The sequence below is a fragment of the Branchiostoma floridae genome, chromosome 16 (genome assembly GCF_000003815.2).
Source record: "Branchiostoma floridae strain S238N-H82 chromosome 16, Bfl_VNyyK, whole genome shotgun sequence".
Taxonomy (NCBI): domain Eukaryota; kingdom Metazoa; phylum Chordata; class Leptocardii; order Amphioxiformes; family Branchiostomatidae; genus Branchiostoma; species Branchiostoma floridae.
Window position 1 is genome coordinate 3,567,195 of NC_049994.1, and position 12,728 is coordinate 3,579,922.

At 45.0% G+C, this 12,728-nt stretch overlaps 2 protein-coding genes and 1 long non-coding RNA gene across 3 annotated transcripts in view; 2 read left to right on the forward strand and 1 right to left on the reverse strand.

The window, feature by feature from the left end:
• LOC118403265 overlaps window positions 1-10,544 on the forward strand; it is a 47,957-nt gene extending 37,413 nt beyond the window's left edge. Inside the window, exon 4 of the long non-coding RNA XR_004829629.1 lies at window positions 10,222-10,544. This is a non-coding gene — a long non-coding RNA (uncharacterized LOC118403265). The remainder of the gene's footprint in view (window positions 1-10,221) is intronic.
• The window catches only part of LOC118403263 (cytochrome P450 2U1-like), a 66,744-nt gene that overhangs the window by 52,025 nt on the left and 1,991 nt on the right, over window positions 1-12,728 (reverse strand). The window contains exon 2 of the mRNA XM_035801873.1: window positions 12,195-12,387. Coding sequence (XP_035657766.1) covers window positions 12,195-12,387 — 193 coding nt within the window. The remainder of the gene's footprint in view (window positions 1-12,194; window positions 12,388-12,728) is intronic.
• Window positions 6,913-8,732, forward strand: LOC118403264. The gene is made up of 2 exons (XM_035801874.1): window positions 6,913-7,364; window positions 7,649-8,732. The coding sequence occupies exons 1-2, from the start codon at window positions 6,948-6,950 to the stop codon at window positions 7,814-7,816; spliced, it is 585 nt and encodes a 194-aa protein (XP_035657767.1). The 5' UTR covers window positions 6,913-6,947; the 3' UTR covers window positions 7,817-8,732.

The window sequence follows — 12,728 nt, forward strand, 5'->3', positions numbered from 1 at the left end:
ACAGACATGCCCAAATGTAAACCATGGTAATATTTGGTAGGAAGGTTGGGGTCAGGAAAAGAAAGGTCAAGTTTGATGGGTTTCTTAGGACCTTCTAATTCTAATTTTCCAGGATACTGAGCACAGCCAACTTCACCGAGAAGATACAGAGCAGTGCAACTGCCAGGGTGCCTGTAACTGTGCCATCTCCACTCCCAGCTCCCATCAACCAAGTCCGCCGAGGTGGCAAAAGTACCATCTGCCAAGCCCAAGCGTCTACCAGTCTAGTCCGCCGGGGTGGCAAAAGTACCACCTATCAAGTCCGAGCGTATTTCAGTCAAGTCCGCCGGGGGTTCAAAACTTCACAATGTCCAGCCCAAACTCATACCAGCCAAGTCCAAATGTTTCCACGCCAAACGATGTCTTCGATTTCAACGAAGAGGACAACCCCAAAGTACTGCTGTATGCTGCTCGAGAGAAGAGCCGCGATCAGTGTAGCGATAGCGACAGCGACCTGGGAGTCCACCGTTTGGAGTCGTCAGACGAAGACCCGTCGGATTTGTCGGAAACAAACTCCGAGCCTTTCGACAGCTCTTTCTACATCGAGCCACAGAGAACACCGATGGAAAGACCATCCAAGAAACGAACCGGTAAGGGCATCAACTATGTTTCACAGTGTCTTTATTGCAAATATCTATCAAACAAGGGGTGATAATGGTACGCATGCGGTGACATAGTGAATATTAGTCTGAATGAATACTCTGGATGTGGTGAAGAAGTTTGGATGATGGTCTGTCAATTTGAGCATAATGCAGCTAGACTTCTTCTACATGCTAGGCCACAATGACATAATTTTATAAATGACATCCGCACATTATTCTAGCCTCTTTTCAAAAAAAAAAAACATTGCCAGAGGACCTGCTCTCCAGGGTAAGGGGACACATGCTCAGGGCATGGGACCACAGGTTTGTTCCCCTTTTAAACAAGAATGGCAATAAAATGTTATTGAAACGGTGACGATTGTCAGTTGTGACAGTCTTACTCTAGCTTGGACGCACAAAGTCTATCTGGGAAAGAATGGACTGGATCAAGGAGGTTATAACCTCATTGACTGGATGTTAAGTTCTGTGCTTTAGCTGCATATTTTCGCTGGATTTTTTTGCCCTCCCATATTAGTTTTACGGTCTCTAGAGGATGTCACCTATAAAATTAAGTCAGTGTGACCATACATGTTGCATAACTAAAGTTGAAAATCCCTTCACAAAGTGAGTCCGTGTCTTTGATTTTGCAGGTGGGTCTGGCGGAACGGGAGGAAAACTTTTCTACAAGGCCGTGAAACGTGAAACATTGCACAGGGTGCTATCAATGAGCCCCTGCTGTCAATCAAAATGCTCCGGAAAGTTCAAATATCGGGACTTAAAGAAAAATAGGGAAACATACTTCGGCAAGGACGACGCAAAGGAGCGGTCGTCATGGCTCATTGACAAACTTGCTACCTTCGAAGACGATAGCAAAGTTAAAGGCACATTTTGCTTCAAAGCTAATGGAAAGACCATGTGTAGGAAAGCCTGGTGTAGGCTGTACGGGATCACAAAGAACGTCTACTACAGAGGGAAAAAGGCCTACCTAAAGGGCCGCACATCAGCGTCGCAAAGGATTCGTCCCCGTCGTGAGAGGTCGCCGAAATATGTGAAGGCCATTGTTTGGTTCGGCATGTACGCTGCTACCCATGCTGAAAAAATGCCCCACAGGACTGAGATGTGGCTTCCATACAGGACACGAAGGAAGGGAATTTACCACCAGTACCGACAGGAAATGTCCGAGCAAATGGAGCCGTACTGTTCGAGGCAGACTTTCGACGACATGTGGAGAGAGAATTACCCTGACGTGATCATTAAAACGGTATGCGAAGCTTTCACTTTATCATTATCAATACAGACAATACAGATTAACACATTATCATTTACCGATGGTACTGGAAAGGTATACAAGACAAGCTTATTTCAGCAATCCGAAGTGACCATACAATGCATTGTCTTTCTTCATGCAGTCCAGCCTGTTTACAAAGTGTAAGAAGTGCGTACAACTGGAGAGAAGGCTCGAGAAGACACGTGATCCAAGAAAGCGACAGGAGATTCAGGACCGGCGTCGTGCCCATCTTGGCCGACAAATGTAAGCGTGCCTATACAATTTACATAATTTTCATAAGCGAAATCAAAGTTTACATGCCTTCGACAAGAGTTACGTATTGAAAACGTCTGATGTGCGTGGAAATTCCATTATCCAGCCGAAAAGAATCGTACAAATTTATTACCATGCCAAGCATATCAAATTTTCTCACATTTAATGGCATAGAATCCAAACACTTACCAGTTCAGTCGCTTTGTTACAGGCGTGAACGAGTCAATTATTACAGGAGAAGAGAAGCCGCTCGTCGAAATCCAAACCGATACCTGAGCCTTATTGTGGATGGTAAGTTTAAGGGATTTTATGCAAAAGACCCTGATAACACACTGCACTGAAATATACATGCTTTGTCGTCATTATGCAGTTTCATTTTTACATTTTTTTTCCGACGACAATTATACTGACGCATGGTCAAGTTGACCAGAACTTCGATGTCAATTTAACCTGTGCAAACTAGCATTGAAAACCATATATAGTACCTAAATGTTTCATAGCAACTTTATATAAGCAGCATGATAATTTTTCTGCATTGGTCTTACAGGAATGGACCAAGCGAAGACGTATCTTCCGCATTTCGTTGGAGCAAGGTCAAAGGTAATTTTTGTGACGCTGTGTTTGGATCACAATGACAGCTTTACATATTGGGTCTACATTTAAGTGACTATTATGGTTACTACAAAACATTTGCTTTATCTTGTGAGCCGCTGCGTTTTATTTCCTATTCCAGGACATGGAGGCAACAGACCTTATGAAGGTGCACGTGTCAGGCATGATCAGCCACGGACACGGGATCAAAGCGACGTTCACCGATTTCTTCGAATACAACCATGACAGTAATCTAACCATCAATCTGCTGTTAAAAATGCTGTTCCGACTGTCTAAGGTAAAAGTTGGTTTTACTACTCAATACGTTGCTGGTTTTACGTTGGAGATGATATTTGTTTCATAATTAGATAATGAAGAAGAATAGGCGGCCTATCCAGATGTATGTACAGAACAATTCTTCACTGTAAAGGGTCATTTTGCGGTCTTGGCCACGCGTCACATATTGCCTGTCTTTAAATTGTTATTCGACTTAAGAAGGGTTTCTAGAGCAAAATCTAATGTTGTGCTCTTTTTACGTTTTAGCGAGGACCCTTGCCACCTATATTGTACCTGCAAGCAGATAACTGTTTCAGGTAAGTGTAATTAAGAGAATTGTGTTTTAATTCAAATCTAACACCTTATATCATATCACATTATACTAGCTACCTATCTGCTGCACATTTACGGAGCCACCCAGCGTACAAGGCACAGGTAACAAATATGCTACTGGCATCGTGTCGCATTCGCCCTTGCGTCTGGCTCTTGTTAGAACGTATAGTAATACTTATATATGGTAGTATGAAACAGTGAGTTTTAGGAATCTCCTTCGCAGGGAGTTTTATCGCAACCGGGTTACGGCAAAACTTCCCTTTCTCAGCAGAAAGGACCTTAGCAAATGTGAAAACATCGCAAATCTGCGCTCCTTAAAAAAAACGCCATCGCTCACAAAGTCTGGGAAGGAAGCTAAGTTTTAATAATAAAATAGTGCAATTTTCATTACTGATATACCCATCAGTTACCGTGTTCCGTAACCTAGCTCATTTTGATTTATACCGTCTTTACAGGGAGAATAAAAACAAGTATATGCTTGCCTTCTTGGATCTGTTGGTACATCGTAAGATTTTCATGGAGGTAAGTGACCTTTCTACTTGTAGTTTGATTTACGTTGACGGTAATTCTTCAACTGCATTTTCGTAAAATATGGCAAAGGCAGTCTATATGTACGGAACATGTATGAAGCTTTAAAGATGGTAAATGTCATAGATAACAGGCACTTTATGCGACCAAGGACGTTATTAATCTTGATAGCCTAATAGTATTAGAAATCGTACTTCTAACATAATTGTACTCCTTCCGCGTAAAAAAATTACCGCCGCACGGACCTGACAGCCCGATAGTTTTCATACGCCGGGCGGTACAGTTCCATACGCGGCGTGCACAGGTAGGAGTATTCCTAACATAATTGTACTATGTTAGGAATACGATTTCTAATACTATTAGGCTATCAAGATTAATAACATTAAAATGTCGTGAAACGACTTGTACCTTGTTCAGAAAAGACTTGTACCTTGTTGCGAAAATACGTACCTTGTTGCGAACTGACGGTTGCAAACTGACATTGTTGCGAAACAACCTGTAACCTACGGGAAAACCCGGCGCCACTACGCCGGAAACCACTTAAGCTAGCTAGGGGCGCAACCCGCCGTACGTGCATTTTGTCCGTACGTTTTTATGGGAGGCCACGTCCGCCACGTATTCTTGAAAATGTGGGGAAAGACTGGCAAGAGCAGGGAAGGAGTACGTCAACGCACGTCACTCGCAAGGTTGCGCAAGGTATAAGTACAAGGTATAAGTGGTCTGCACGCCACGCCCGGCTGCGAGCGGTTGCGTTCATCGTTCGTTGCGCAAGTGGTAGGTGAGTTGCACGTGCTTACAACGTACGGTCTCCGTGCGATTGCCACATTAACGTATGCAGGCCCTACTTACACGTGATGCTTACGTACGGTTTCCTTACTCACTCGCATAGTGTAATTGCGTGCATGTGCGATGAACGTAAGTTTTTCGGGGATTTATATATAGGATGACCTTTAAAGGTCCATCTTGGAGACGGGTCGGCAGTCTTTCGTCGACTCCGCTTTATATAATGCAGAAACCATGTGCTTGCCACGTGCGTTGTACGTGCGGAGCACCTGCTCCCTCGTTACAGTGCTTTGTGCGTTACAGTATGTTGTGCGTTGGCATTCACAAGTGGACAAGTGTAACGCGGCGTAAGCACGGAACACGCAATCACCACGTACGCAGCACGCACGTGCGTTGTGCGCTCATTGGCTATATAGGTCAGGCGCGTCGCCCGTACTGGCACGTGCGGGGGTGAATCCGCAGCCCGATCGCAGGGAAAGTTCTGCATGCACTTAAATTTCTACGGCATGTCTGCGTGCTCCCAAATCCGTCGAATTCCCTACGTGTTCGTACGGAGACGGTACTTACTACTTACGTATACCAAAAGATTGCCCACGTTTTGGGACGTAGACAGCACGTATTTTCACGTACGGCGGGTTGTGCTCCTAGCTTAAAGGGCACAACACACCACACCTGGTCGTCAGCAGTTGCGTGAATCCGTCGTTGCGCAAGTAGTAAGTGAGTTGTACGTGCTTACAGCGTACGGTCTCTCTACGGTTGCTACTTTACCGTATACAGGCCGTACTTACATGTGCTGCACACGTACCGTTTCCTTGCTCGCTCTACGCGCTCTTCAGGCATGCCGCATGCGCGTCGCCCCTTGCCCGTACGGGGGATCGTACGGACTGAATCCACAGCCCGAACGCAGAGAAAGTTCTGAATGCACTCAGCGTGCTACGGCATGTCTGCGTGCTCCCAATCCCGCTGTATTTACGGATCCCAAAAGTCTGTCCACGTTTTGCACGTAGATAGCACGCAGTTACGCGTACGGCAGGCTGTGCCCTTAGCTTTTCTGGTTACTCGGCAATGGTGCTACAAATGGGCAGAACAGTCTGCTTTTTAATTTAAAATGCTGGCGTGATCAACTGTCACTGATCCAACCATACTTTTCTGGGCAAGCACCTCAAACATTTAATTCTTATAATACTGTAAATGCATTTAATTTCGCGGGGATTGAATTTCGCGGTAGCGGGAAAATGGACTTTTCGCGGTGGTTTTAATTTCGCGGTAGCACCATGCACTGTAATCCCTTACTGTTATTGAAAAATGTTCGCGGTGGTTTTAAATTCGCGGTGAAGCGGCCGCCGCGAAAACCGCGAACATTAATCCACCGCAAACATTTCTGCATTTACAGTACTGTGACAATGTTTAGTCTCTCTCGCGCGCGCGCTCTCTCTCTCGCGCGCGCGCGCGCTGTCTCTCTCTCTCTCTCGCTCGTGCTCTCTCTCTCGCTCGCTCTCTCACGCGCTCTCTCTCGCTCGCTCTTGCTCGCTTTATCCCTCTCTAATACCGTGATCATGTACATACGTTTGCAATTACAATAGTGTCTCTAATTGATAGTGATTCTTTTTTTCCTCATTTCTGTAGGTGCAACTGTCTTTCTTATATGTTGGGCACACACACGAGGACATTGGTAAGAAAACGTTACTGTAAATGCATTTAATTCGCGGGGATTTAATTTCGCGGTAGCGGGAAAAAGACTTTTCGCGGTGGTTTTAATTTCGCGGTAACACCATCGACCGAAGTCTAATACCATAATAGAAAAATGTTCGCGGTGGTTTTAAGTTCGCGGTGAAGTGGTCACCGCGAAAACCGCGGACATTAATCCACCGCGAACATTTCTGCATTTACAGCACTTTGTCCGTAACTCCCCATTCCTCAGATATAAATGTATTAGGATTTTCTACATGTAAACCAGTACAATCGGCACGTTCAAGTTTTGACTACACAAAACCCGACTCATACATGAATATTCGTTCTCCTGTGAACACCATATGATTACATTGTTCTTTCCTTTGATCACAGATCAACTGTTTAGTCAGATAGCTGACAAACTCAGACACGAAGAAGCGCGAACGCCCAAGCAACTAATGGAGAAACTCCCGGACGCGGCGGAGATGCGTGGGCTATATGATGTCCGAGGCTGGTTGGAGCCATATATTGTCGACATCAAGGGCCATTCCAAGGTTGGTTTGTTTCGGTTTCGAAACAGCAAAACGGTACCCGGTCGCGTGGACATGTTCTACAAACGGAGCCATGACCACAAATGGAAGCACAACAAGAGCGGCATGTTCCGCACAGACGACCAGGGCCGACCGGTTAGACCAACAGGAAAACCAAAGCTCTTACTGCCGGTCTTCGAGACGAGACAGATCAACATCAACAACCTGGCAACACAGAAGCTCCCGAAGTGGACGCCATACCTAGAGTCTCCGGTAGAAACAACTCAGTGGAATGAATTTTTCCAAGCCTTGAAGACCGCGTCCACAAGTAGACCTGATCGCATACGTTATGCGTTAGGAGATAGGGCAGGGTGGACACTGGACCGGCTGGCGCCATGTGACCCGACGGAGCTGGCTAATCGGGAAGGAGACGAGGCAGCCATCCCTGATGAGCTGGATCGCTTGTTGGCAGAGGAGATGGAAAGTACCGAGGTAAGGTGATGCGCTTTAAAAATACATGTTAGATTAGCTACACACCGTAATTTGAGTATCTTTCTGTAATTCATTTTGATGTGTATGACAATATATTTATTCATTCGGAAATATGACATTGCACAGACTTACAGGCAGCATAATATAGAAAGGAAGGTAACAGAACGAGAGGGAAGGAGAGAGGGGGAATGAATAGTCCTAAATGGTTCTATGTTGTAATGAACAATCATGTTCCGTTAGTCAGAATGTCGGACATTGACTGATAACAAGGTTATTTCAAACAGATTGTCGTTCGAGGAACAGCATTCGGGGCGAGGGGACGAGGAGAAAGAAGAGGACGTCCGCGTGGGGCCCGTGGAGGTGGGAGAGGATGTCCGCGTGGGGCCCGTGGAGGTGGGAGAGGACGTCCGCGTGGGGCCCGGGGAGGTGGGAGAGGCCGCGGGCGCTGCTAGAGCTATCTACATCATCTTTATCATTTGATCTTTTCCCTGTTTTTCTTAGCTGTTAAATGTAGTGATTTCAGATATGTAAGTTGTTTCGATATTACACAGCATTAATAGCATTAGGAAAAGTGGCACACTACACTGAATAAGTCAATGTTGTACGTTCATGGACACTAGACACGCGTATTGGGTGGATGAAGAAAGTTCTATTTCCCGCAAGGAGATCCCGCACAGAAATCCAAATAGAACATGCAAATATCATTTTAGAAAACATTTCTTGAAACACCCACTGCCATCATCGTACTACGATGTAATGTAAAATTTGTGTTCATCTCTAACGTTTTGAGATGTCACAAGAGGTATGTTATATATGAAAGGTAAAACATAGCGTAGCATAGCTTTCCTGTTATTCTCTGATCCAACTTCGTGCATGTAGCCTCAGTGGGCATGCGGGTACAATAAACTTCATCGTCATGGACTATAACTCTAGAATATTGATTATCTTTACACATAGATGGAAACTACCATGTACTACTATGTACCACACTTAATGAACAAAGTATTGTACGAAAAGCGGCATAGGGTGGTCATTTTACCACACTTGTTTCACTAAAAACTTTTAATCTGTTCTGTTTTCCTTTTGGTAGGCATCAGAATCAAGAACATGTTTTGGTCATTTGCATGGAACTGATTATGCTAGAATGGATAGAAAAATCATACTGTTAATGTTGACATTATTTGTAGAATTATATCAGTTGAATACAAAACTATAACCTTTTATCGGACTGTTGATTTTTGAAATAAAAAGTTATTGCACCATGTAACTCCCATTCTTTTATAGAGAGTCGCTTTTAGGAGGCTTTCAGCCGCGCTGACGAGGCTGCTAGTCGCGCTCGGGCAGGTGGTTTTTAACCGCGCATAGACAGGCGGCTTTTAACCGCGCTCGTATAGGTGGCTTTTAACCGCGCATAGACAGGCGGATTTTAACCGCGCTCAGACAGGCGGCTTTTAACCGCGCATAGACAGGCGGCTTTTAACCGCGCTCGCATAGGCGGCTTTTAACCGCGCATAGACAGGCGGCTTTTAACCGCGCGTAGACAGGCGGCTTTTAACCGCGCATAGACAGGCGGCTTTTAACCGCGCACGTATAGGCGGCTTTTAACCGCGCTCGTATAGGCGGCTTTTAACCGCGCATAGACAGGCGGCTTTTTACCGCGCTCAGACAGGCGGCTTTTAACCGCGCATAGACAGGCGGCTTTTAACCGCGCTCAGACAGGCGGCTTTTAACCGCGCATAGACAGGCGGCTTTTAACCGCGCTCAGACAGGCGGCTTTTAACCGCGCTCAGACAGGCGGCTTTTAACCGCGCTCAGACAGGCGGCTTCTAATTGCGATCGGACGGGTGGCTTTTAACCGCGTTTAGCAAAAAAATCTAAGACTATGTGGACGCTCTTCTGGAAATCGTTGATGTCTGCCAAATATATTATGGAATACTCAACAGCTTCACTTTGCACATTTCAAGATCTTAAGGTTTGAAAATTGAAGCCGGAAAAAGGGAACAAATTGGATTTTCCCCTTTAAATTTGGATCGTGTTCTACTGACCTAGTCGATACGTTCCCCCGCTGTGAACTGGCGCGGGTCGCCGCGTTTGTTCCAGATTCTGGCCCTGAAAGGTTGTAAAACTATAATCCCAGTCTGTTTTCACGTAGGAGTAACCCGTAGCAGATAATTGACGATAATTTCCTTGGCTGTACTGAAGTGCGGACCCCGTGGTGTTGGCGCGTGCCCTCACGCCCCCCTCATTAGCACGCATTGAAAACGGCTCACTTTCACCAAGTACTTCATTTCACTTCCTGCGAACTCATCCATGGGGTCATTGTTTCCACATCAGGATCATACACAATGACTCAAGTACCTAAAGACAACCTAAGCATTGTCAAAGAATTAAAACTGGATAATATATTTTGCGTGATATTGGCATTTATTTCACCATATTAGCACATTTAACGCCTAGGGGATTGTTGTTATGTATTCATAACAACAATGGTCCCAATATCTTAGTCCCACAAGCTAAGTTCCTCAACAGATCGAAGTTGTGCCGAAGTTCAGCCGCTTAGTTTCGCACATCCTTTGAAACTAGCCTTACCCAGCTTAAGTCGGATAGTTCAAATTCATTGTCAGTTACAAAAGATGCCTTTCATTCCTTTTCCATACATGTACATAATATCGCCTACCTGCTTCCTTATATCCACTTTAATTTAATATGCATTATGTTGCAATGGCTTTGTGAACATAAGCTACGTATATGTGTGTAATTACTCGAGTGATCACTGCAACTGTTTCCAAAGTTTTCAGCCGTAGGTAGCTAGTGTATAAGCGCTAAACCCTAAATCCGTTGTAACTTCAATTTTCAGAACAACGCCCATTCCAGACAAGAAACTCGTGATTCGACTCTTCATGGCGAGGAGACACGTGACTGCGGAGGCGCTTGCAACTGTCACACTTCCACGTCAAACAAAGAGGAGAACTGTGATCTTCCAGTGGGTCGCATCAAAGATGCTATTCGATCAAAACGTACGATCGCTGACGATGTGCCGTCTTGAGTGCCATTCAAAAGGAATTGGAACCTTTTGCATGGACCGAGACCGCGCGCAGCAAGATTCTCCAACACGTCACCTGCACGCTTGAATCCTCCCACTGCGACCGATGCCCCGTTCACGCGCGCTGTCCGAAACCGTCCACATTGCAACCTGTATATTACGTCAAGTAAATGTGATTGCGGTTCGACTACATTTGTCCACGAACAATACATTCAATGGCTTATTCATATTGTGCTAGGGTACTGCCATATGATATTTGTAACACCATAATTCTTGAAATGTGTAATCCCAGATGTAGTGAAGTTGTGATGCTACATGTTGCCAGTAGTCTCTAATTGTTCTTTCTTTCTGTTCATGTTTAACCACTGAGTCTATACCGCAAACGATTGCACAACGAATTGTATCGAGCAAAAGCTGAACTTGAATCATTTGATTAGGGCCATGTAGGTTTAGAACTTGTAATTTGAGCTATCAGTAGCAAACGAATAGCTTGAAATACTTTGCTGACAAATGTGCAACAAGGGCATTGCCGAAAATACAATCGATGATTAGCCATGGCAAGTATAATCAAGCTAGATATAAACTGTAAAGGGTCCATCCCTCTGTACATTGCACGATTTGTATTGTAACCTGTAGTTTTACGCCTTCAGTTGTATAGTTTTCCCTTTTTCCTTACCAATCAATACACCTAATTGCAATGGACTAAGAGTGCGTAATTTGCGTATGTATGTGTGTGTGATTGCTGATTATATTTGCATATTCATATTTATATTTAAAACTTATCTCAGCTACTGACAGGTCGACCGAGCAAACATACTGGCATGCCCCAAGTACTAGCAGGGCGATCGCCCCCAAGTACTGTCAGGGCGATCGCCCCAAACTACCTGTAGGGCGATCGTTCCAAACTACTAGCAGGGCGATCGCCCCAAACTACAGACAGGGCGACCGCCCAAATCTACCGGCAGGGCGATCGCCCCCAACTACTAGCAGGGCGATCGCCCCCAACTACTAGCAGGGCGATCGCCCCCAACTAAAGGCAGGGCGACCACCCAAGGCTACCAACAGGGCGATCGCCCCGGACTACAGGCAGGGCGATCGCCCCCAAGTATCCTTCACTCTTATGAAATCAAGACGACACGACTGGACAATTCAGACTTTGTACGGGGCAATCGCCCCCACAAGTCATTATTCCCAGGACTTGAGTGTCTTGAAAAGATGCATTCTGATCCAATATGGCTTGATTTTTCAAAAATTTTGCACTGCGTTTTCGGATTATCACGTCGAAAAAAAAGGAATAAAATGGATTTTCCCTTATTATTTTGGATTCTGTTATTGGAACTTCCCTGTCGCACTATCCCTGGCACAATATACTAGTAGCCCACCTGTAACATAAACCTACAGCCAGCAGAAATGTACTATCCCCGGTACAGGACAATGGTGACCTAAATCTTCCACCATTGCATACCAAAGATACATCTGGAACAGATTTAGTGGGTGGGTGGGGGGGGGGGGGGGACTTGCATACCCAGCATACTGTTGTGGAGTACTAGCATTCTTGGAAAAATGCCTGTGCAATTCCTAGAATTTTTGCAGACTGAATGCAATATATACCACTTGACGACTCCCCTGAGGCGTCGTCAAAAACTACGTCGCCGTCACGTGCAAACACGATTGTAATGAATCCGCAGTATTTCACCCGCGCATGCGTGGTAACTACTGTGAAAAGGCTTATTGACTAAAATTGACAGACAAAATTAGCACATCTAGTCGTTCGCACGTATTCTTACCTAGCCTCTGGGGGTTGATAAGCTTAGTCACTGGATCATTTGGTCTGCTTGAAAAATCTTCTCCTCTCTTCACCAAAGCCTCGTGCATGACGTCATATCCGGAAAGCACAACCACCGTTCTCCTCCCCAGCTGTATCCGGTAGACAGGTCCGTACGTCTTCGCCCATTCGGTCATCGTCAGAAAGCGGTGTCCCTAATGGTAAAGATATAGCCAGTGTACTGTCTATGGTGTTCACATACATGTATATATCTTTGAATAATTACCTCCATGAAAAATGGAGGTGTAGTTTTTGGTGTGTCTGTGTCTGTGTGTGTGTGTGTGTTTGTCTGTGTCCGGCTATATGTAGTCAGCATAACTTTAGAACCTGTGGATGGATTGCAATGATCTTTGGTATATGGGTAAGTGCAAATCATGCAAATTTGGACTTAGTTTGCATACTTAATGAGGAAGATCTATATTTCCAGCAGTTTCCATTATAGCACTCAAATACATGTAATATATGTAATTTGTAGCAGGTGAAAGATAAGCAGATG

Coding starts and splice junctions, on each gene's coding strand:
- LOC118403264 (XM_035801874.1), top strand. CDS start 6,948: ATGTTCTACAAACGGAGCCATGACCACAAATGGAAGCACAACAAGAGC. Junction 7,365..7,648: donor AGGAGATGGAAAGTACCGAG/GTAAGGTGATGC, acceptor TATTTCAAACAG/ATTGTCGTTCGAGGAACAGC.